The sequence below is a fragment of the Hoplias malabaricus genome, chromosome 1 (assembly GCF_029633855.1).
Source record: "Hoplias malabaricus isolate fHopMal1 chromosome 1, fHopMal1.hap1, whole genome shotgun sequence".
Lineage (NCBI taxonomy): Eukaryota > Metazoa > Chordata > Actinopteri > Characiformes > Erythrinidae > Hoplias > Hoplias malabaricus.
In genome coordinates, this window is record NC_089800.1 from 1670109 (window position 1) to 1692756 (window position 22648).

Genomic DNA, 22648 nt, shown 5'->3' on the forward strand with positions numbered 1-22648 from the left:
AGAAATTGTATAGGTTTATTTTAGCTATCGTAACTGTCTGTTATACAGTTAGTTAACCTTATAGATCATCATCCTCTATACTTTTAACACCCTTATATTGTGAATTCTAACTGTGATGATCTATCTATACCGTGTAAGCATCTATTGTAGTCATCATCAGATTAACATCCCTCTAGCCAACACTGTGCATTGTGTATGTGTGCCTTAGACTCATGTGCAGATGCTCCAGAGATCTCCTTTACTATTTCCCCCTGTATTACACAATTCCAAGTTTATAAACCGTAAAAAAAGAAAAGGCTATAACCCAGTCTCACCTAGAGCTGCCCCCTCTGTCGTCCCCCTGCTCCTGCCCCTGTGTGGTGGCAGCTGTGTGGTGAGGACTTGTGTGTTGTGGGGGCGTGTTTTCAGGTTCGGACGCTGGGTATTCGGAGGCGAGGGAGTCTCTGGAGCTGCGCCGGCTGTCCAGGGTGCCGGTGGAGCCGCGTCCGGCACGAGGCAGCAGCTGCTGCAGCATGGCTGGACTCACCACGCTCTTCCAGGGGCTGCGGTACACGGCTGTTCCAGCGCTCAGCAGACAGCTGTGGAGGGGCTGCACGCCTCGTTCCCGACTCACATGCTGCAGGAACTCAGTCGTGAACACGCTGCCGTACATGCTCTCGGGAACGGTCAGCTCGGCCACTGCTCTCCCGCTGCCAGACAGGCATTTCACCACCAGCTTGGCCGCCCTCCGGCCCAGAGGAACCACCTGCAAGTAGAAGTCCCCCGGCCTCAGGCGGACCTTGTGCAGAGGAGCGAGCTGGAGGACTACCTTCTCGTGGATGCACAGCGGCCAGCCCTCGTGGTACGGGACCAGACCTTTGAAGCGAAGCTGAGAGAGGAAAGTCGAGGCAGAGTTCAGTCTTCAGGAAGAAACTTGTTTCACAAACTGCCAGAAAACAATACGTCAGGCACCAGACATAATATATATCTTTTATTTTTTTGTCATAATGTTATTTTATTATTCATAGCTTACTATAATGAACTGTAAATGATCTATAGATAATTAAGTGATTCACAAATGTTCTGGTGATTGTTGATCAACTATTTTAGAGTTAGGGTTAGGTTTAGGAATAGATTTAAAAGATCGTTCACATTCAACTTCAAGTTCAGTTGCATTTAATAGTAATTTAGTTGAATGATACCTAAAGTGACACTGAGCTACAAACCATCTACAGGGGATCGTCCAAATAAAGTGTTACCAAAACTTGTTGAAAAGATGATTCACCAACATCCCTTTGTTGAAAATTAAAGATGAAAAGATGACTGTGAAAAAAAGGTGTCCCTCTACGTCTAAAATGGTTTGAAATGTGGTAAATAGTCTGAAATAAAACCAGTCTTGGGCTAAATTTGGAACTATTCAGACAGACCAAACAAAGCCCAAATATCAGCGTCTATGTTTGTGCTCAATAAAGGCAGTGACAGACCGATCAGATTTAATCCAAAATACAACTTTCACATGACGTCTGGAGTGTGGTGAGTTACAACAAGCCATTGATTTTATTTTGAAACTGTATTCAGTGCATTATTAATTCTTTCTGAAAAAATCACAGAAGCCAGTGGGTCATTGGTATATCGTGGTTGGAGGTTTCCAACAGGATTTACTCTAAAAACCGCCTGTAGGAACTTTTAAAGACACACATCTGTTCACAGTCACAACCAAACCAAACCGAATCAAATCAAACCAAACCAAATGAAACCAAACCAAACCGAATCAAACCAAACCAAATGAAAGCAAACCAAACCAAATCTAACCAAACCAAACCGAATCAAATCAAACCAAACCGAATCAAATCAAACCAAACCGAATTAAATCAAACCAAACCAAACCAAACCAAACCAAACCGAATCAAACCAAACCAAACCAAATCTAACCAAACCAAACCGAATCAAATCAATCCAAACTGAATCACCCCAAACCAAACCAAAACAAACCTAACCAAACCAAACCGAATTAAATCAAACCAAACCAAACCAAACCAAACCGAATCAAATCAAACCAAACCAAAACAAACCAAACCGAATCAAACCAAACCAAACCAAACCAAACCAAACTGAATCATCCCAAACCAAACCAAACCAAACCAAACCGAATCAAATCAAACCAAACCAAACCGAATCACCCCAAACCGAATCAAATCAAATCAAATCAAATCAAATCAAATCAAACCAAACCAAACCGAATCAAATCAAACCAAACCAAACCAAACTAAAACCGAATCAAACCAAACCAAACCGAATCAAATCAAACCAAACCAAACCAAATCAAACCAAACCAAATCAAACCGAATCAATTCAAACCAAACCGGATCACCCCAAACCAAACCAAACCAAACCAAACCAAACAAAATCAAATCAAATCACCCCAAACCAAAAGCTTTGAGGAATGACACTATGTATAATCATGAAACATGAGAAAAGTAAAACATGCTTTTATTGTCACTGCACAGTTGTACAAAACTCCAAACACACACACACACACACACACACACACACACACAGCAGTTTTGTTCAAGGGCAACCCTGCTGTGGATGTTGAAGGTAGTGAAAGTGCTTCCTAAAAATCACCTACCCCCATATTTCCTTTGTGCCCTGTGACCTGCTTCACTAACCTTTATTTCTTTAGAAATGTATGAAGAAATGCAGACAAATTAATGGAATGATTCCATTTTCCATTAATGTCTGTCCTGATGTTTACAACAGTACCTTATTCCTAGCTTAAGATTCCCAATATTCCTACACATTCCAGCTGGAATTCCTACAGATGCCCCCAAGTCACACCACTGTGACGCAGTGAGAGAAACCCTGTGGACTGAGTTTATTCAACATTAAGTGCGTGTGCTGTCTCCGCGGAGACGTGACTCTGGGCTAAACTGACTGCTCTATGTGAGTGACGCACAACTCGTAGAGTATCATTCGCCAGATTACAGCCACGCCTGCTTTCACCACTGCGCTCCATCCACACACCTACGCAGCTCTTCAGCGCCTCAGCAGAGCGTTCAGCTCATCGTCTGCGCAGCGTTCTGGAGAACATTCCAGGTCTCACTCGACGTGTTCCGACAAAAGACCAGAAATAACAACCAAGACTGTAACCTGGGGTTTGTTTTGTGTGTTTTACAGTGAAACTATGATCTAACAGTTCCACTCTTGGGGGGTGGGGGGCTTCATACCCTCTGGTGGACCCACTTTCATCACACCCTGCGCACACAGTGGAACTGTCAGTGACTCCGGTTCCTAGAGAGAGTCTACCTTCCCTGTGCTTCCTGCTGGAGACTGAATTCTCTCATTATATGAAATAGACATATAGTATATTCCAGTGTGTTTCAACAAATAAATAACCTAAAAATGATGTATTAATACGTGGAGAGTCCATCTGTAACTCGTCTAAACCCACACTCACACTGACTTTTGGACACAGTATTATCCACAAGAACAGAACAGATCCATCACAGTCTTCTGCAGCTTTTTCCTGATGGAGCTCAGAACCAACGCAGCGCCCAATAAACTCTTCACTCTCCTCACGGCTTCAGTTTTAGGTTCTTTTCTGTTCATTTCATTCATTAACTATCTCTGACCCTTATCCAGTTCAGGGCGGCGGTGGGTCCGGAGTCTACCCGGAATCACTGGGCACAAGGCGGGAACACACCCTGGAGGGGGCGCCAGACACACACTCACACATTCTGTTGAATAAAATGAAAAACTGTAATTTTAAATACGACACAGTCACCGTAAAATGACAAAAGAGCGGAGAATGTTTGAAGTTTGAATTACAGTTTTAGTCTAAACCAATCATTTTAAATGTTTTTGCACATCTAATGTGTGTCTGTTACTGCTAACTGCCGCCAGGACCCTGAGGAACTGGAAAGAGAGTTCCTTCTGCTGAGGAAAACTTGAGGGAGGCCTTGCCCTTAAGTAGGGAACACTTCACACCCTGAAGAACCTAGACACACCATCATCGGAGACCACTATCAGCTCTGAGGTGGTATGTGAACTTCACTCAGTTTCAGTCTACAATGCTGCAGAAGTATCTCAGAATTCCTCTGGGTCTCTGCGTGTGTATGATTCCCATGTGGGTCTCTCTGGAAGGTGCTGAGATAGTACAGTAACTGTGTTTGTTAGTTAAGAGATGTATATTTGTGTGTGTTAAATACTCACGCGAGTTTCTCTCTGGATGATGCTGAGGATCCTCTGTGTAGGCAGAAGAAAGTCCAGGAAGCAGCGAAGGCCGTCCCCTCTGTACTGTCTCTCTACGACACTGAAGAGCTGCCACAGCACCGTCGCCGCTGTGGCTCCAAACGGCGCGTACAGGGAAGAGAGAGTGTGCTGGATAGAACTGTCTAATGACTCTGAGTCCTATACACACAGATAGAGAGAGAGAGGCATGAGGTGAAGCAGCGGCAGATGAGTGAATGACTGAAAAACCAAAGACACATAGTGTCACTGATGTGCAGCCGAGTACAAGTTGATTCCTTGAGAGACTTTCCATCTAAAGCTGTAATGTACACAAACGCATTCGTCATTGTCCCATTCAGCAACGTCATGCATTCACAGCAGCAGAATGGGGGTTGAGTCCCTGCTTAGGCAATCACAGAATAAAAGCCAAACCAATAAATGTCCTTGGACAAGACTCCGGACCCTAATCAAGTCTGTCATAACACCCCTGCTAGTCTCTTGTGGATGTGTACAATGTGGGGACTCGGGCAATGTGTGTACAATGTGGGAACCTCTAAAATGTGTGTACAATGTGGGGACCTGGGCAATGTGTGTACAATGTGGGAACCTCTAAAATGTGTGTACAATGTGGGGACCTGGGCAATGTGTGTATGGTGTGGGAACCTCTAAAATGTGTGTACAATGAGAGGACCTCTAAAAAGTGTGCACAACATGGGGACTTGGGTAATGTGTGTAAAATGTGGGGACTTAAGCAATGTGTGTACAACGTGGGGACCTGGGCAACGTGTGTACAATGTGGGGACTCAGGCAATGTGTGTACAATGTGGGGACCTCTAAAATGTGTGTACAATGAGGGGAGCTGGGTAATGTGAGTACAATGTGGGGACCTGGGCAATGTGTTTACAATGTGGGGACCTCTAAAATGTGTGTACAACGAGGGGACCTGGGTAATGTGAGTACAATGTGGGGACCTGGGCAATGTGTGTACAATGTGGGGACCTCTAAAATGTGTTTACAATGAGGGGACCACTAAAACGTGTGTACAATGAGGGGACCTCTAAAATGTGTGTACAATGAGGGGAGCTGGGTAATGTGTGTACAATGTGGGGACCTGGGCAATGTGTGTACAATGTGGGGACTCGGGCAATGTGTGTACAATGTGGGGACTCGGGCAATGTGTGTACAATGTGGGGACCTCTAAAATGTGTGTACAACGAGGGGACCTGGGTAATGTGAGTACAATGTGGGGACCTGGGCAATGTGTGTACAATGTGGGGACCTCTAAAATGTGTGTACAATGAGGGGACCTCTAAAACGTGTGTACAATGAGGGGACTTGGGTAATGTGTGTACAATGTGAGGGCCTCTATAATGTGGGTGCAATGTAGGAACCTGGGCAATGTGTGTAGAATGTTTGGACCTGTGAAATGTGTGTACAATGTGAGGGCCTCTAAACTGTGTGTCCAATGTGGGGACCTACACAATTTGTGTACAATGTGGGGACCTGTACGATGTGGACACCTCTTTGTGACATGTCAGGGAAAGCACAGTTTTTGATTTGTTTGCGTCTCCACTTTGTAACTCATTTGCATAAAATCCAAACTTCGTTTGTCGCTGGACGCTAAATCACAGCTACCTGTCTGCTCTCAATGGAAAAGGCTGGTCAAATGCCTCTCTGGCACCTCCTAGTGTGAGAGGGAGGTAACACTGCAGTTGGTCTGAGTTAAACCAACTTATTATGTGTATCTCTGTGATGCTAATCCAGTAGGAAATATATCTTGCATCCGACCAGAATTCAAGGTCCCGCGGTTAGTGATGAATACTCTTAAATCCTGCAAACCCTCCAGTAAACAAACCATATCAGCTACATTTATCCTTGGGTTCATTTCAGCTCCTATTTGTTTAATTTTCTGGCAGTGAACAAGGCTGCAGCCCATCGCCTCGGCCCCCAGAACCCCGGGGAAATGAGTCCGTGGGGATTAACACGCGGAGAAGAGTTGGGCACAGTGTAAACACTGGGCTGAAACAGTGTAATCCAGAAATGTCGTTATTTGTTTTGGTTGTGTCCTCATGGCAGGGACTTCCTGAATCCATGCCGCTGGCTGTGGAGGTCATGTACACTGTCTGTACACACACACAGACACACAGTAGGATGACAAGAGGGCACAGGGCGCTGGGTCTCCAGCTGATGACAGGAAACACCTTTCAGGTGACGTCACCGCCGGACAATAACAGAGTCCAGCTGGAAAATCCTGCATCTCTGCTCTGTGTGAGAAGTCAAACACTGGACTTTTCCTCGGTCAGGATGTGATTAGTGCAACCTCTCACTTCCATGTTACTCTCACAGAGATGTTCCTGAACTCTACTCTTTGTCTGGTCCCTGGTTGGTTTTCACACTCCCACAGCTCTCCCCCGAAATGTATCCGGTGTCGTCTCAAATCCTGTCTCTAACCGGAACAGCAGGAGTTGGAAACCTCATCCTGTATTGGAGCGTTGTTGTTGTTGTTTGGGACTGAACACAGCTCCGTCATCAGTTCAGACAGATCAGTAGAGTTTGTTCCTTCCTTGTTGCAGCGTCCAGCTCTCGCTGGATTCTTTCGTCGGCCACCGATCCAAGGAGCGTTCGAACCTCTTCAAAAGACCACGGCGTCATTTTACGAGCTGCCGTCGTGAGTCGGGTAAAAACAAACGTGATCTCTGCTGCAGCTGGAGATTTTACAGATGGAGAGTTGGTGCTGGTCGTCTGCGTTGCGTGGCGTAGAGTGACGACTCTCTCTGGACGATCAGCGCTCTGCAAGGTTTACACGCCACAGTTTAGTCCCTACTCGACTCGCTCTGAACCACGAGAGAACAGCCACTGAACAAGAACCCGCTTCCAGAACCAGTATTAAATTTACCTGGTGGAAATGCCAAAAAAAACAGAGTCGAGTTGAGTAGAGTAGGGACCATGCAGTGGCATCATTCCAGAGAACAGATATCCATGGCAGAATGCTGGGGGCTTTTCACCCTTCCAGCCCACGCTTGGCATTGGGCATGGTGACCTCAGTCTGGGACGGATTTCTGAACGACTTAAGGGCTACACAAACGGCACACAGCAGTATTTTAGCTTTTGGGAGGAGAGGAACAACAGGGGAAAAGCAACAATGGCAGGAAAGCCATCATTCCATATTTTTAAACACCTCTGAGAGGCGTCCATCAGCGTCCGGTGACAGAGACGAACACGGGTTCGAGTGTCCCATGGTCTGCTCAGATTCAGCTTCAGAACCATGAGATACTGAAGTGTTTATACCATCCACCTCAGGTAGTCCAGCACAGAAAGAGTTCATTACAAACTGACACACACACACACACACACACACACACACACAGCAGACACCAAACACAGTGTTTGGAGGAGGCTTGAACAGAGGCGTGAAGATAAATGGAGCATTTGAAGCCAGAAGATAAAAGAAGTGAAGGAACAGAAGTTATTTCTTTAACCTTGAGGAAGTTGTTTCACTGGGTCACGGCTAGCAGCCAAACATCATCTCTCTCTCTCTCTCTCTCTCTCTCTCTCTCTCTCTCTCTCTCTCTCTCTCTCTCTTTCACACACACACACACATACACACACACACACACACATCTTCTCATCTCTCATCTTGACTCTTTATTCACCACTCTCAATCACTACTCATTCTCTCTCACTCTTTCATCTTTCTCCCCTTTTGTCCCTCTCTTTTCAATCTGTCTTTCTTCATTCTTTGCTCTTTCTCTTTTCATTTCACTCCTGTCTCACATACACTTTTCTTCTTTCCAGATTGCATCCCTCTTTATCTCTCTCTCTCTGTCTCTCTCTCTATTATTTCTCTCTCTCTCTATCTGTCTCTCTCTCTCTCTCTCTCTCTCTCTCTCTGTCTGTCTGTCTCTCTCTCTCTCTCTCTCTCTCTCTCTCTCTCTCTCTCTTTCTCTCTCTCTCCTTCTCTCCCTGTCTCTCTCTCTCTATTATTTCTCTCTCTCTCTCTCTATTATTTCTCTCTCTCTCTCTCTCTCTCTCTCTCTCTCTCTCTCTCTCTCTCTCTCTCTCTCTCTCTCTTTTAACGGTAAATGCCAGGTATAAGTTTCTTCTTTCTATTTCTTTGTTTATAGAGAGAGCCCAGCACTTACACACTTCACCACTGTATTACACAGAACACTGCACAAACAGCAGCAGGTAAACACACACACACACACACACACACACACACACACACACAGGTGCTAGTCCCTACACAGCACACTCATTAAAGGCTGTCTGAATTCCGACCAGATTAAGGACAGACAGGACAACAAAGGTGTGTGTGTGTGTGTGTGTGTGTGTGTGTGTGTGTGGTTCTGAGGACTGTGAGGTCTGTAAAAACAACACTGATCTCCAAACACCCACACAGACACATAGCTAACATTCTGAACATCCAGATCACACCGAACCCAACTCAGATCAAACTCAAATAAAAACACTCCACTCACACTCCGCTCACACACTGACCACAAGCGCTGCTTCAGAGGGAGCGAGAGTGTGAGGCGGTGTTTAGACGGGAGTGTGGTACAGGGTCAGTCAGGGACAGGCTGGATGAGTTCGGAGGCTTTGGATTAACACAGGATCGTTAGCGCAGTGTAATCTGTCGTTATCGTTAGCAACATTAGCCTTTAGCTGCAGGGCAGAGCCGTTTACATTTCACATCAGTCCAGGACTCAATCTACAGTTAACGTGCTTTTACAGATTTAATTAACTCTAACTTTACGGCAGTTGTTAACTGTTTTTACATTGTTTCGCCCTGGAGCCACGAGGCTAATGTTAATAACTGGTATTGAGTTTAGCATGATGCTAATTACAAGCCTAAAGGACAAACAAACCTTTTCCACAGAGTTCAGAAAATAACACACACACACACTCTCTCTCTCTCTATCTCACTACATTCGGGACAAGGGTGTTTAACTCTTTCTCTCTCTGAATCCTATATGAATCCAAACCTAGTGAACACTCCTGGAATACACACAAACACACACATACACACACACAAACACACACACACTAATGAGGAGGTGGATTACGGGCACACACTCTTCTGACTGAAGGGTCCACTTCACACTGGAGCAGCACTTCACTGTCACTGTTGGGTCCGGTTTCTTCGTCCTTTTATGTGTGTGTTAGGCTTTTGGTCCTTTTATGGTCAGAGAAGTGTATGTGTGTGTGTGTGTGTGTGTGAGACGGATTGATAATAAAGTGAATGCTGACACTGACGGCCTCCTTTAACCCCAGCCCACTGCTGAATAGCAGCTGAAATGAGACAATTAGCCATTAATTAATAATTAACCCTTTAATCGTTAATAAATTCTCCTTTGACAGTTGATTATTGTCCTTTAAAGAGAAGCAGAAAGAGTGTCTGTGGCAGAGGAGGTCAAACTTTTAAAGTCAAAGTTTGTGCCAAGTCATTGCCAGATTCCTCGGTCTGTTAAGACTCCCCCAAATCACACAGCAACCATCACTCATCAGCCACCTTGTGGTGCAGCTCGTAAACATGAGCGAGTATGTGTGGGTGAGTGAGTGAGTGTGTGAGAGAGTGAGTGAGCGAGTGAGTGAGCGAGTGAGTGAGCGAGTGAGTGAGTGTGTGAGAGAGTGAGTGAGCAAGTGAGTGAGTGAGTGAGCGAGTGAGTGAGTGAGTGAGTGAGTGAGTGAGTGAGTGAGTGAGTGAGTGAGGCACAAGCCAGTTCCATGAGATGCGTGGAATCTAACGAATATCGTGAGGAATGTTTTCTGAAACTACCTCTGGAAAGTGTCAGTTTCGCCCACCCACCAATCATCACTGAATTCTGCAGCTGATTTCTGATGCCCACACACACACACACACACACACATTTATCAGGAGACACAGGATACCAGCAGATATCAGAAAACACAGACATATCACACACAGACAGAAATAAATCCCACAGAAAAGTCTCTTCAGGTCGAGACGGGAAGCTTCCAGGGCTTTTAAAGAAAGAGCAGTGTCCAATTCCTCCTCTTTTCAAATGATAATGGACACATGCCTCGACTGGAGCAGCTGTCCGAGAGCAGGAACCGACCAGGAAACACAGAACAGGAGACAAAACACAGAGAGAAGCCCAGAGAAACATAGAGAAACAGAGAAACGGAAGGTCCAGGCTTTCCCTAATGACCAGGTAGAGCTCACCTTTATGCACAGGTAGTTATCGCAGCTGCGAGACTTCCCTCTGGTGTGCATAGTGCCGAGAGGTTTCACAGCATAAATAGAAGATAAATAAATACAAAAATAATCCAGACAGGGTCCAGGGGGAAGTCTAAGAGGTCGGTTAGAGCTCCATGCTTTAGTTTGATGAGAATAACAATAAATACGTGTGTGTTCTGTCCATGACTGCAATGGACTTCTGTCTCGGTCTCTCTCTCTCTCTCTCTCTCTCTCTCTCTCTCTCTCTCTCTCTGGGATTCCTGTGGGAGTGAGAGAGCTCTATTCCCTCCCCCTCTCTCTCTCTCTCTCTCTCGCCCTCGCCCGCCCCTCTCTCTCCCTCTGGCCTCTCCCAGTTTGTTAATGCATACTCATCCAGCTTCCTTTACCGCTGAAAAAACACACAACCTGACCCACTCACAACAATGACACCACCCCCCCTCCCTCTCCACACTGCCCTGAAGGGAAACAACCAACCCCCCCCTCCTCCACCCCGTCCACCCACTTCTTTAACCCTGCACCACCCCCACCCGCCACCCATTGCTCCAGCATTGTCCACTCAGTGTGAATGAGCCCGGGCTTCAGCTTATTCTGCTGCTTTTGTGGTAAGAAGAGTGTGTGTGTGTGTGTGCGTGTGTGTGTGTGTGTGTGTGTGTGTGGTGGAGGGGGGTGTAGTGGGTGGGGGATAAAAAGTGGCAAATTTGCTTATGTCCCAAAAAACAGAACCAGAAAAGAAATGAACCAATGGTTTCCTCCTACACACACACACACACACACACACACACACACACACGTTTGTTTTCCTTCATTATGAGGACTTTACATTAACTTACATACACTTTGTGGGGACTTATTCTGACCTTAGCTATAACTACTAAAAGCCCAAACTAACTCTAAACGTAATCCTAAACTTAACCCTAATCCTTAAACATGTCTTCATTTTTAAACTCTGTATTACTACATTGTGGGGACCCCAAGCTGATCTTCACAAAGAAGACAAGTCCCCACAAAGTGTAAGCAGTTGTGAGTCCTTTTAACTGCTCTCTAGGAAGAGTTTACACTACATGTTGGAACATCGCAGTGAGGATCTGATGGCGTTCAGCCTCGTAAACTTTAGTGAAGTCAGGTGCTGGTGCTGGGGATTAGTTCTGAATCACACACACACACACACACACCACTCCATCTCATCCCAGAGGAAGTGGCCGGAGCTCCATCACTTTAGAGAATGCATTTCTCAGAGGTGTTACACCCCGCCGGCCCACACTTGGCATTGAGCTTGGTGAGAGAGGCTGAGGAGTGTGAGGGAGTTAGTTGTGTGAGGGAAATTCCAGCGCTCTGTGCAAACACGCTTCACCTTCCCGAGTCCAGTCGACGCTCTCAGAGAGGAGAGGTCTACAGAACACACTCAGAGCTGAAAACTCTTCTAATATCTTTTATCTCAACATTTACTTTTGAAATTGATTTTGAAATTAAACAGAGTTTATCCCACAACACTGAGTTCTTACTGTATTTATACACACTCCGAAGCTGAGAGAGGGGACAGTGAGGGGAGAGTGGAGCTGAGAGAGGGGACAGTGACGGGACAGTGGAGTTGAGAGAGGGGACAGTGAGGGGACAGTGGAGCTGAGAGGGAGGACAGTGAGGGGACAGTGGAGCTGAGAGGGAGGACAGTGAGGGGACAGTGAGGGGACAGTGGAGCTGAGAGGGAGGACAGTGAGGGGACAGTGGAGTTGAGAGAGGGGACAGTGACGGGACAGTGGAGTTGAGAGAGGGGACAGTGAGGGGACAGTGGAGCTGAGAGGGAGGACAGTGAGGGGACAGTGGAGCTGAGAGGGAGGACAGTGAGGGGACAGTGGAGCTGAGAGGGAGGACAGTGAGGGGACAGTGAGGGGACAGTGGAGCTGAGAGGAAGGACAGTGAGGGGACAGTGGAGTTGAGAGAGGGGACAGTGAGGGGACAGTGGAGCTGAGAGGGGGGACAGTGAGGGGACAGTGGAGCCGAGAGAGAGGGTGGACAGTGAGGGGACAGTGGAGCTGAGAGGGAGGACAGTGAGGGGACAGTGGAGCCGAGAGAGAGGGTGGACAGTGAGGGGACAGTGGAGCTGAGAGGGAGGCCAGTGAGGGGACAGTGGAGCCGAGAGGGAGGACAGTGAGGGGAGAGTGGAGCTGAGAGAGGGGACAGTGAGGGGACAGTGGAGCCGAGAGAGGGGACAGTGAGGGGACAGTGGAGCCGAGAGAGGGGACAGTGAGGGGACAGTGGAGCCGAGAGAGGGGACAGTGAGGGGACAGTGGAGCTGAGAGGGGGGACAGTGAGGGGACAGTGGAGCTGAGAGGGTGGACAGTGAGGGGACAGTGGAGCTGAGAGAGGGGACAGTGAGGGGACAGTGGAGCCGAGAGAGGGGACAGTGGAGCTGAGAGAGGGGACAGTGAGGGGACAGTGGAGCCGAGAGAGGGGACAGTGAGGGGACAGTGGAGCTGAGAGGGGGGACAGTGAGGGGACAGTGAAGCTGAGAGAGGGGACAGTGAGGGGACAGTGGAGCCGAGAGAGGGGACAGTGAGGGGACAGTGGAGCTGAGAGGGTGGACAGTGAGGGGACAGTGAAGCTGAGAGAGGGGACAGTGAGGGGACAGTGGAGCCGAGAGAGGGGACAGTGAGGGGACAGTGGAGCTGAGAGAGGGGACAGTGAGGGGACAGTGGAGCCGAGAGAGGGGACAGTGGAGCTGAGAGAGGGGACAGTGAGGGGACAGTGGAGCCGAGAGAGGGGACAGTGAGGGGACAGTGGAGCTGAGAGGGGGGACAGTGAGGGGACAGTGAAGCTGAGAGAGGGGACAGTGAGGGGACAGTGGAGCCGAGAGAGGGGACAGTGAGGGGACAGTGGAGCTGAGAGGGTGGACAGTGAGGGGACAGTGAAGCTGAGAGAGGGGACAGTGAGGGGACAGTGGAGCCGAGAGAGGGGACAGTGAGGGGACAGTGGAGCTGAGAAGGAGGACAGTGAGGGGACAGTGGAGCTGAGAGGGTGGACAGTGAGGGGACAGTGAAGCTGAGAGAGGGGACAGTGAGGGGACAGTGGAGCCGATAGAGGGGACAGTGAGGGGACAGTGGAGCCGAGAGAGGGGACATTGGAGCTGAGAGAGGACAGTGAGGGGACAGTGATGAAGGGTAATTACGCTGGGTTACATTTAGCCGAAGAGTATTTTTTACACACATGGTCTGGGCAGTGAGTCGGACGGCAGAGTGAGGTCAGAAACACAGTGTAAACACTGATGTAGGGGAGGGTCACGTCCACACATCGCTCTCACTCTTATACAGACTTTAAAGCAGTGAACACGAGCGTTTAGATCTAAAGCAGTTCTCTGGACAACAAGTTGCATAACGTCCACCTAATTTAATCAGAAACACGTGCTCGGTGAGAGACCTTTGCTGAAGTCAACAAGCGATACACTGGGGAGGAGAGGGGAGCTTTAAATGATAACAATAAACAGGTAAAGAGAGGAACCAGAATTTAATTCATAATCCAAAATAAAATAAAATAAACATAAAAAGGGTAGTGTGTAGTCAAAAATAAATTCAGAATTCAAAATGAAAGTGTAAATAAGATAAAATGTAAATAAGCAGGGGGAAAAATAATAATAAAATATATATATATTAATTTATTTTTATATATTTTTTAAGAGAGAGTGAGTAATAAAATGTGAAATCAAAGTTAATACAATGTTAAAGTGACTAAAAAGACCGGAGGTGTCCGAGATTCAGGGGTAAACATGGCTGCCCCCATGTGGGCGACCCGCTCTGTGGAGCATACACCGGCTCTTTACTGAACCACGAAACAAATAGATTCAAAGTGAGCTGCACTTTTTAGAAAACGTGTAAAAATAATAAATAAACCCTGTTGTAACTCTTGTTTATTTTTCTGTGGTTTGTAAAAACAACTGACTGCAACTTTAATAAACAATGAACGGTGTTTCTGTGCCTTGTTTTGTCTGAGATAAATGAAGCTGTTTCAGTGCGAAGACAGACAAACACACACACACACACACACACACACACACACACACTAAACCCTAACCCTAGCCCTGATCCCAAACCCCAATTATAGGGCAACTTTACAGGGCAAATGTGTAAACAGTCCACACAAGGTGAGTAAAACGTGATGCAGACACAAAAACACATAAACACACACAAACATCATCTTCAGCGATAAACCCTTCAAACTGCACTGTTTCCTGTTGTTGTTCAAAAACAGCTTCTCAGAATAGCCTTCATTTTTGCGGGAGGTTCTAGTAAACTCCACTTGTGCGACGGCCAGCGAGATACAGCCACCCCCCGAGAGCGGACACATCTGATAAAGACCATCAGAGTAAATTAGACAGCAGACAAATGACAGGCTCTGGTCCTTTCCCATAATCATAACTCCGCTACAGGGACAGGAGGACAGGGGGACATGGGGGATGGGGGACACACACACTGAGGTTGGGACACAGAGGGACTCTGTACACGTTTGTTGTTTTAATGCCTGTAAATCTGACATTGAATTCCCGACGGGACGGAGAGGATTATTCCTGTAACACAATCTCTGTGATCTACACGATTCTGTAAATCTCCGTCTGTGACGTGAAGTTTATTCCTGGACGAACTGGATCACTCCCAAATAAACAAACAAACAAACAACGGGAATTCACTGCTCACACACAGCACACCTCTCCAGATGAGCACCGACCAATAGAATGAGGCTTTGTGGAGCAGCTGCACATGAGCATGAGCTGTCTGTGAGGAGTGTGGTGTGTTCTCCCTGTGTCTGCGTGGGTTTCCGCCGGGTGACTGTCTGTGAGGAGTGTGGTGTGTTCTCCCTGTGTCTGTATGGGTTTCCTCCGGGTGACTTTATGTGAAGAGTGTGGTGTGTTCTCCCTGTGTCTGCGTGGGTTTCCTCCGGGTGACTGTCTGTGAGGAGTGTGGTGTGTTCTCCCTGTGTCTGTGTGGGTTTCCTCCGGGTGACTGTCTGTGAGGAGTGTGGTGTGTTCTCTCTGTGTCTGCGTGGGTTTCCTCCGGGTGACTGTCTGTGAGGAGTGTGGTGTGTTTTCTCTGTGTCTGCGTGGGTTTCCTCCGGGTGACTGTCTGTGAGGAGTGTGGTGTGTTCTCCCTGTGTCTGTGTGGGTTTCCTCCAGGTGACTGTCTGTGAGGAGTGTGGTGTGTTCTCCCTGTGTCTGTGTGGGTTTCCTCCGGGTGACTGTCTGTGAGGAGTGTGGTGTGTTCTCCCTGTGTCTGCGTGGGTTTCCTCCGGGTGACTTTATGTGAAGAGTGTGGTGTGTTCTCCTTGTGTCTGTGTGGGTTTCCTCCGGGTGACTGTCTGTGAAGAGTGTGGTGTGTTCTCCCTGTGTCTGTGTGGGTTTCCTCCAGGTGACTGTCTGTGAGGAGTGTGGTGTGTTCTCCCTGTGTCTGTGTGGGTTTCCTCCGGGTGACTGTCTGTGAGGAGTGTGGTGTGTTCTCCCTGTGTCTGTGTGGGTTTCCTCCGGGTGACTGTCTGTGAGGAGTGTGGTGTGTTCTCCTTGTGTCTGCGTGGGTTTCCTCCGGGTGACTTTATGTGAAGAGTGTGGTGTGTTCTCCTTGTGTCTGTGTGGGTTTCCTCCGGGTGACTGTCTGTGAGGAGTGTGGTGTGTTCTCTCTGTGTCTGCGTGGGTTTCCTCCAGGTGACTGTCTGTGAGGAGTGTGGTGTGTTCTCCCTGTGTCTGTGTGGGTTTCCTCCGGGTGACTGTCTGTGAGGAGTGTGGTGTGTTCTCCCTGTGTATGTGTGGGTTTCCTCCGGGTGACTGTCTGTGAGGAGTGTGGTGTGTTCTCCTTGTGTCTGTGTGGGTTTCCTCCGGGTGACTGTCTGTGAGGAGTGTGGTGTGTTCTCCCTGTGTCTGTGTGGGTTTCCTCCAGGTGACTGTCTGTGAGGAGTGTGGTGTGTTCTCCCTGTGTCTGTGTGGGTTTCCTCCGGGTGACTGTCTGTGAGGAGTGTGGTGTGTTCTCCCTGTGTCTGTGTGGGTTTCCTCCGGGTGACTGTCTGTGAGGAGTGTGGTGTGTTCTCCTTGTGTCTGTGTGGGTTTCCTCCAGGTGCTCCGGTTTCCTCCCACGCTCTAAAAACACACGTTGGTAGGTGGATTGGAGACTCAAAAGTGTCCGTAGTTGTGAGTGTGTGAGTGAATATGTGAGTGTGTGTCACCCTGTGAAGGACTGGCACCCCCTCCAGGGTTTGTTCCCAAACTCTTCCCAGGTGTCTACAAACTTTTAGCCAAGAGTTTATAGAATAATGAGCCTGGGATTTTAGGGGGTCAAAGAGTGCAGGAGTGTGTGTGTGTGTGTGTGTTTGCAGAGGAAGGGTAACCCCAGCTGGTTTCACACACACACACACACACACACACACACACACACACACACACACACACTCACCCAACTGTGGAATGTAGCACCCAGATCACAGTTCAGTTCACAGCAGCGCTGCAGGCCACACACACTTCGCACACCTCCACCTCCACACACACTCCACACACGCATTGCGCTCTTCTAATCCATAACTTTCAGAAGAGCCAATAAGCACGCTCGCTACAGATCTGATTGGCTGATAAGAATGGCATTAACATCCACAGTCTGTAAACACCTTCCTCGCCTTCTCTCAGATCACCCCACAGCTTCACCTCCACCATCACCATCACCATGTGACCACCATCACACTGCTGCACTGAGTGTGTGAGCATTCCCAGTGCAGCAGCAGCAACAACAAAAACAACAACAACAGCAGCAGCAGCAGCAACAACTACAACAAAAGCAACAACAACAACAACTACAACAACAACAACAGCAGCAGCATCAGCAACAACAGCAACAGCAACAGCAAAAGCAACAACAACTACAACAACAGCAGCAGCAGCAACAACTACAACTACAACAACAACAGCAGCAACAACTACAACTACAACAACAACAGCAGCAACAACTACAACTATAACAACAACAGCAGCAACAACTACAACTACAAGAACAACAGCAGCAGCAGCAACAACTACAACAACTACAACAACTACAACAACAAGAACAAGAACAGGAGCAACAACTACAACTACAACAACAACAACAATAAAAACAACAACAACAACAGCAGCAGCAACAACATCAACAACAACTTCAACAACAGCTGAAACTTTAAAGAGACCAGTGCAGTGTTACCCCAGGATCCAGCTGGACTCATCACAGCAGAGCTGCACCACACACATCTGCTATTGCAATTTCAGTTACGCTCATTTATTCATTTATTCTCCTATTCAGCCATTCATTTACATTCTGTAACAGCTTTATCCCGTTCAGAGTCCTCTCCGAACCACTGGAACACACCCTGAACAGAGCACCAGTCCGTCACACGACAGCACACACTCCCCAAGGACAGTGTATCTGTCACAACATTATAAAGCTGTTCTGATTCTGACCCAGATCAAGACTGAACGACCACCCTGAGGAAGCTGGGCCACAGCATCCAGGAGAGGACAGAGCTGATCTTTACCCGAACCCTCGGAGAGTCCTCAGTGGTGCCCCAGCGTCCACCAGGGCTCCAGGACACAGGAGATGACCCAGTTCTATTGTCCCGTGTCCCTGTGTTCTCAGCGTGTCCAGTTCACACCGCTCTGATGCTAGAAATCTCCTCAATTAAAAAGGGTTCATAAATGGCATAAAAAGCCGTTATTAAATACTGTGTACACACCTCAATAGTCATTAAATAATCCTTTGTAACACAGTGATAGAAAGAGCAGCAGTGACTTTAAGCTCAGAGCTGAGGATGCGAGTTTAGTCCGTTCACACGTATGTATAAAATGTATAAAAAGACTCTCTCTTCATTCATTAAATGATTGAATGTATTAACAGATCTGTGCTGGAGCTGACGGGGTTAATGTCGACTGATGGAGGAGACACAGTGAGGGCAGTATCCGGCGAGAGCTGAGGTTTAACTGTAGATGGATGAGGGTTCACTATTTGGCAAACACCAGCTCACTGTCGCTCTTTCTCTATGAGTATTAACACAGATTATTAATTAATATCAATGCATTAGCAACATATTTGATTATTTACAAACCTTTCTAAGTGTTAGTTAGAGATCAGCATCGACAGGTACTCACAGCGTCAACGGAACCTCCAGGAGGGGTCTGTGTCCACCAGCTCAGATCGGTTCTGTCTGAGAGGAACTGACCAGAGGAGGGGTTATTACAGCTCACACAGGCCATATCTCACAGCCATGAGAACACACACACACACACACACACACACACACACACACACACACACACACACAGAGGGGAGGTCTGGGAAGGAGCTAAGCCCACTCCCCTCTTCACACACACACAGCACTTGTATTTATATACTCGTCTGACTTTTCTCCCTCTTCTGCTGCAGTAACACTGTCTACTTTTCTCAGAAGGCACTTACACTAGACTATGGAACATTGTTGTGAGGATCAGATGGCATTCTGCCTTCACACAATCATCAGTGAGGGGCAGGGGCTGGTGTTGGTGATTAGTTCTGCTCACACTCACCACTCCAACTCATCCCAGTGGAGCTGGATAGAGCCACATCACAGTTCCACTGCTCCACAGACCAGTGCTGGGGGGGGATTTATACCCCTCTGGGTGACTGTTGGCATTGGGTAGGAGGACCTTGAGCTCATGTGCAGCTGTACAGGGCCTAGTCTCAGCAGTAGAGACGGGTAAATGTTACACACACTGTTTGTAACAAGACATGACTTTGGTTAGAGGAAAGGAAGATGGCTGTGTGATGGTCAGAGAAGCAGGTGGCGTAGAGCTCTCTCTCTCTCTCACACACACACACACACACACACACACACACACACACACACACACACACACACACACACACACACACAGAGAGAGAGAGAGAGAGAGAGAGAGAGAGAGACAGACAGACAGACAGTCTGGGAACTAAAGCTCCTCTACTGTGGGAGTGAAGAACACACAACCACACAGGAGTCTACCCTGAGATAAGGAATCACACACACACACACACACACACACACACACACACACACACACACACACACACACAGAGAGAGATACACCTTCCAAGGACTGACTCCTCCAGAAGCAGTGTGAGTGTGTATTGTGTATTTCTGGCTCCAGGAACTCAAGGACATTAGATTATGGAGCTTTCACTCACAGAATGTGTCTCCTCTCTCTCTCTCTCTCTCTCTCTCTCTCTCTCTCACACACACACACACACACACACACACACACACACACACTGAAACCTTGAAAGTTAAAGACAGTATAAAAGCTCCAGTAAACAGTTGGAGTTGAAGCCTGGTGTATCTCCAACTTAAAAACTCATCCCTCACTCCTCACTCAGCCCTGACCACTCAGCCCTGACCACTCGTGCTCTCATGGCTGCCACCAAACCCTGACAGCAATGTTCCAGCATCTGCGGTAAACAAAAAAAAAAACAACAAAAAAAAACACACTGCTGGAGAGGACACGGTGTCTGAGCATGTGCAGAGCTGCAGAGGAGATCAGGGCTGGTGTGTGTGTGTGTGTGTGTGTGTGGTGTTTTAGGGGCTTTTCCCTCCCCTCTGTCCACCTGTTGTGTCCCCTACCCCCTGGGGAGTGTGTGTCTCGGACTAAAGAGCTGGGAACACACAGGGCCTTGTCTTTTCTCGGACATGCGTAAGCACAGGTGGCAGCTCCTGTTACAGCAGGTCGCACACAGTACACACACGCGCACACACACACTGTATCAGCTGATCAGAAGAGCGAGCCACTGACCAAATGGTAAAGGGAAAATTGCCGGGTCACCTTTCTAACACAGGCTTCATCAATCCTTCATGCGGCTGTTCATATTAAATCTGATTATTTGGTATCGATCATTTCATTCAGCAGCAGGATTCAGTGTTTAAAGGGTTAAAACCTCCGGGGTCAGCCGGGGTCCGACCTTTTATCGACCTTCACCGCCGCAGCAACTTAACATTGGCGTAGTAATCCAGCACTGACCGAATGTCCACCAGTAACAACCCTAAGGGAACTATATTCTCATTCTCTGATTCCTGGTGTAGAGTGGATCAGACACAGCAGTGTCTCCTGGAGTTTTTAAACCCTGTGTTCACTCTCTGTCCACTCTGTGAGACACTCCTCCCTCGTTGGTCCACCTTGTAGATGTAGAGTCAGAGACAGTAGCTCATCTGTCGCATCTAATGCTTGTACAGCAGCTGTGTTCAAATGGTGTAGTAACTAAACATCCACAGACACTGAGATACAGGTAAACGGCTCTGAAACGTCAGTCTACTTCCTGTTGTTCGCAACAGACACTTTCAGAAACAACTCTCAGCTGGAATAAAGCTTTCAGTGGCCTCTGGATCTTCTCCAGGCTCAAATCCAGCAGCGCTTTCCCTGGATTTATCCCGAAGGATGTGGTTAGGGAGGAGGGAGAGTCCGTTGCTTCAGCTGCACAAAGCACTGAAACTGAAAGAGGAATCCTCTGAGCTCCTGGAAAAACCCACCAAGCCACCAAGGCGTGTTCGGCTCTAAACCAGAGCAAAAACACCAGCCACCAGACAAAACACTGCAGGCTCGGGCCTGCTCGCCCCTCTCTGACCAAACACACACCTCACAGGGTGGTTAGAGCCCTCCTGGACTGCGCAGATCTCCAGACACCTGTGCCACTCTCTAATGTCTGCTGTGGTCAAAACACAAACTGTGCCTCGAGTGCCGAGTGCCATGATTCCGACACCAACACAAGCTCAGGAAGCCTTCACCTTCACCAAGAGAAGACTGCAGACGGTGAACAGAAACCCAGCCACTCACCTGGTTCTCCGCTAGTCCTTCAGCTCACAATGAGATCAGGGCCGCTGGACTCCAGTTAGACCCCAATTAAAGTCCAGAGGAACAGAACACGCGGTCTGTCCGCAGCGTCCACTGCCCATGTGACTCAGACTGAGCCTAAAAGCAGCCGAAGACCCCGAGGCACAGACTCGTCATCTCACAGACCCTCCCTGTTTATCTCCTGCTGCCATCTCTCTCTGAACGCTCCTGTCACCGGGGGGTTCTCAGAGACAGTGTCCATTCCTGTTATTACCGCTCTAGAGCTTGCGCAAACAAACGTGGACCTGGACAGACAGCAGACAGCAGTGTTGCAGATCTACGCTGCGTCCAAACATTAGTGGAGACCCCTGACAATGAGTAAAAGCAGCTGCTGAAATGGGACGCACTGGAGCAGCTGCACATGAGCCCAAAGTCACCATACGCCCCTCCAGCATTGGGCTAGAACCGGGAGAACGTTTGAGATCCGGAACAGACGTTAGGGCCTTACTAATGCTCTCATGGCAGCCATCAATTCCTCACAGAAATGTGCCAAAGCCCAGTCTCAAACGTCTTTGATCTTAAAGGGAAGACGTGAGTGACACTTAAAGTGAGTGTCAGGGCACTTTTACATTAGCGGCAGTGCCCACACATTTTCAGCGGCACACGCAGCTGCGAGAGGAACGGCGTGACCTCAAGGCCAGGTGTTTGCGGATCTGTCATCGCGTGGATTACAGGAACTCTGCGCAGACGCCTGCAGGTGTGCATTCCTCTCAGAGAGAGAGAGAGAGAAAGAGAGAGAGAGGCAGAGAGAGCGACAAAGAGAGCGAGAGAGAGACAGAGAGAGAGAGTCAGAGAGAGCGGCAAAGAGAGAGAGAGAGAGAGAGAGAGAGAGAGAGAGGGGGGTAAAGAGAGAGAGAGAGAGAGAGAGAGGGGTAAAGAGAGAGAGAGAGAGAGGGGTAGAGAGAGGTAAAGAGAGAGTCAGAGAGAGAGAGAGGTAAAGAGAGAGTCAGAGAGAGAGAGAGAGAGAGAGAGAGGTAAAGGGAGAGAGAGAGAGGGGGTAAACAGAGAGAGAGAGGGGTAAAGAGAGAGAGAGAGAGAGAGAGAGAGAGAGAGAGGGGTAAAGAGAGAGAGAGAGAGAGAGAGGGGTAAAGAGAGAGAGAGAGAGAGAGAGAGAGAGGGGTAAAGAGAGAGAGAGAGGGAGAGAGAGGTAAAGAGCGAGAGAGAGAGAGAGAGAGAGAGGGGTAAAGAGAGTGAGAGAGAGAGGGGTAGAGAGAGGTAAAGAGAGAGTCAGAGAGAGAGAGAGGTAAAGAGAGAGTCAGAGAGAGAGAGAGAGAGGGGTAGAGAGAGGTAAAGAGAGAGTCAGAGAGAGAGAGAGGTAAAGAGAGAGTCAGAGAGAGAGAGAGAGAGAGAGAGAG

At 48.1% G+C, this 22648-nt stretch overlaps 1 protein-coding gene across 3 annotated transcripts in view; it reads right to left on the reverse strand.

Annotated features, from left to right (window-relative positions):
- The window catches only part of zgc:158766 (uncharacterized protein LOC100009641 homolog), a 32942-nt gene extending 22418 nt beyond the window's left edge, over positions 1-10524 (reverse strand). For all 3 annotated transcript variants that reach the window (XM_066642827.1, XM_066642830.1, XM_066642822.1), the window contains exons 1-3: positions 10397-10524; positions 4192-4389; positions 315-868 (exon numbers count right to left, since the gene is read on the reverse strand). In XM_066642827.1, coding sequence (XP_066498924.1) covers positions 315-868; positions 4192-4389; positions 10397-10447 — 803 coding nt within the window. In that variant the 5' untranslated portion in view covers positions 10448-10524. The remainder of the gene's footprint in view (positions 1-314; positions 869-4191; positions 4390-10396) is intronic.
- Positions 10525-22648: the final 12124 nt, after the last annotated feature.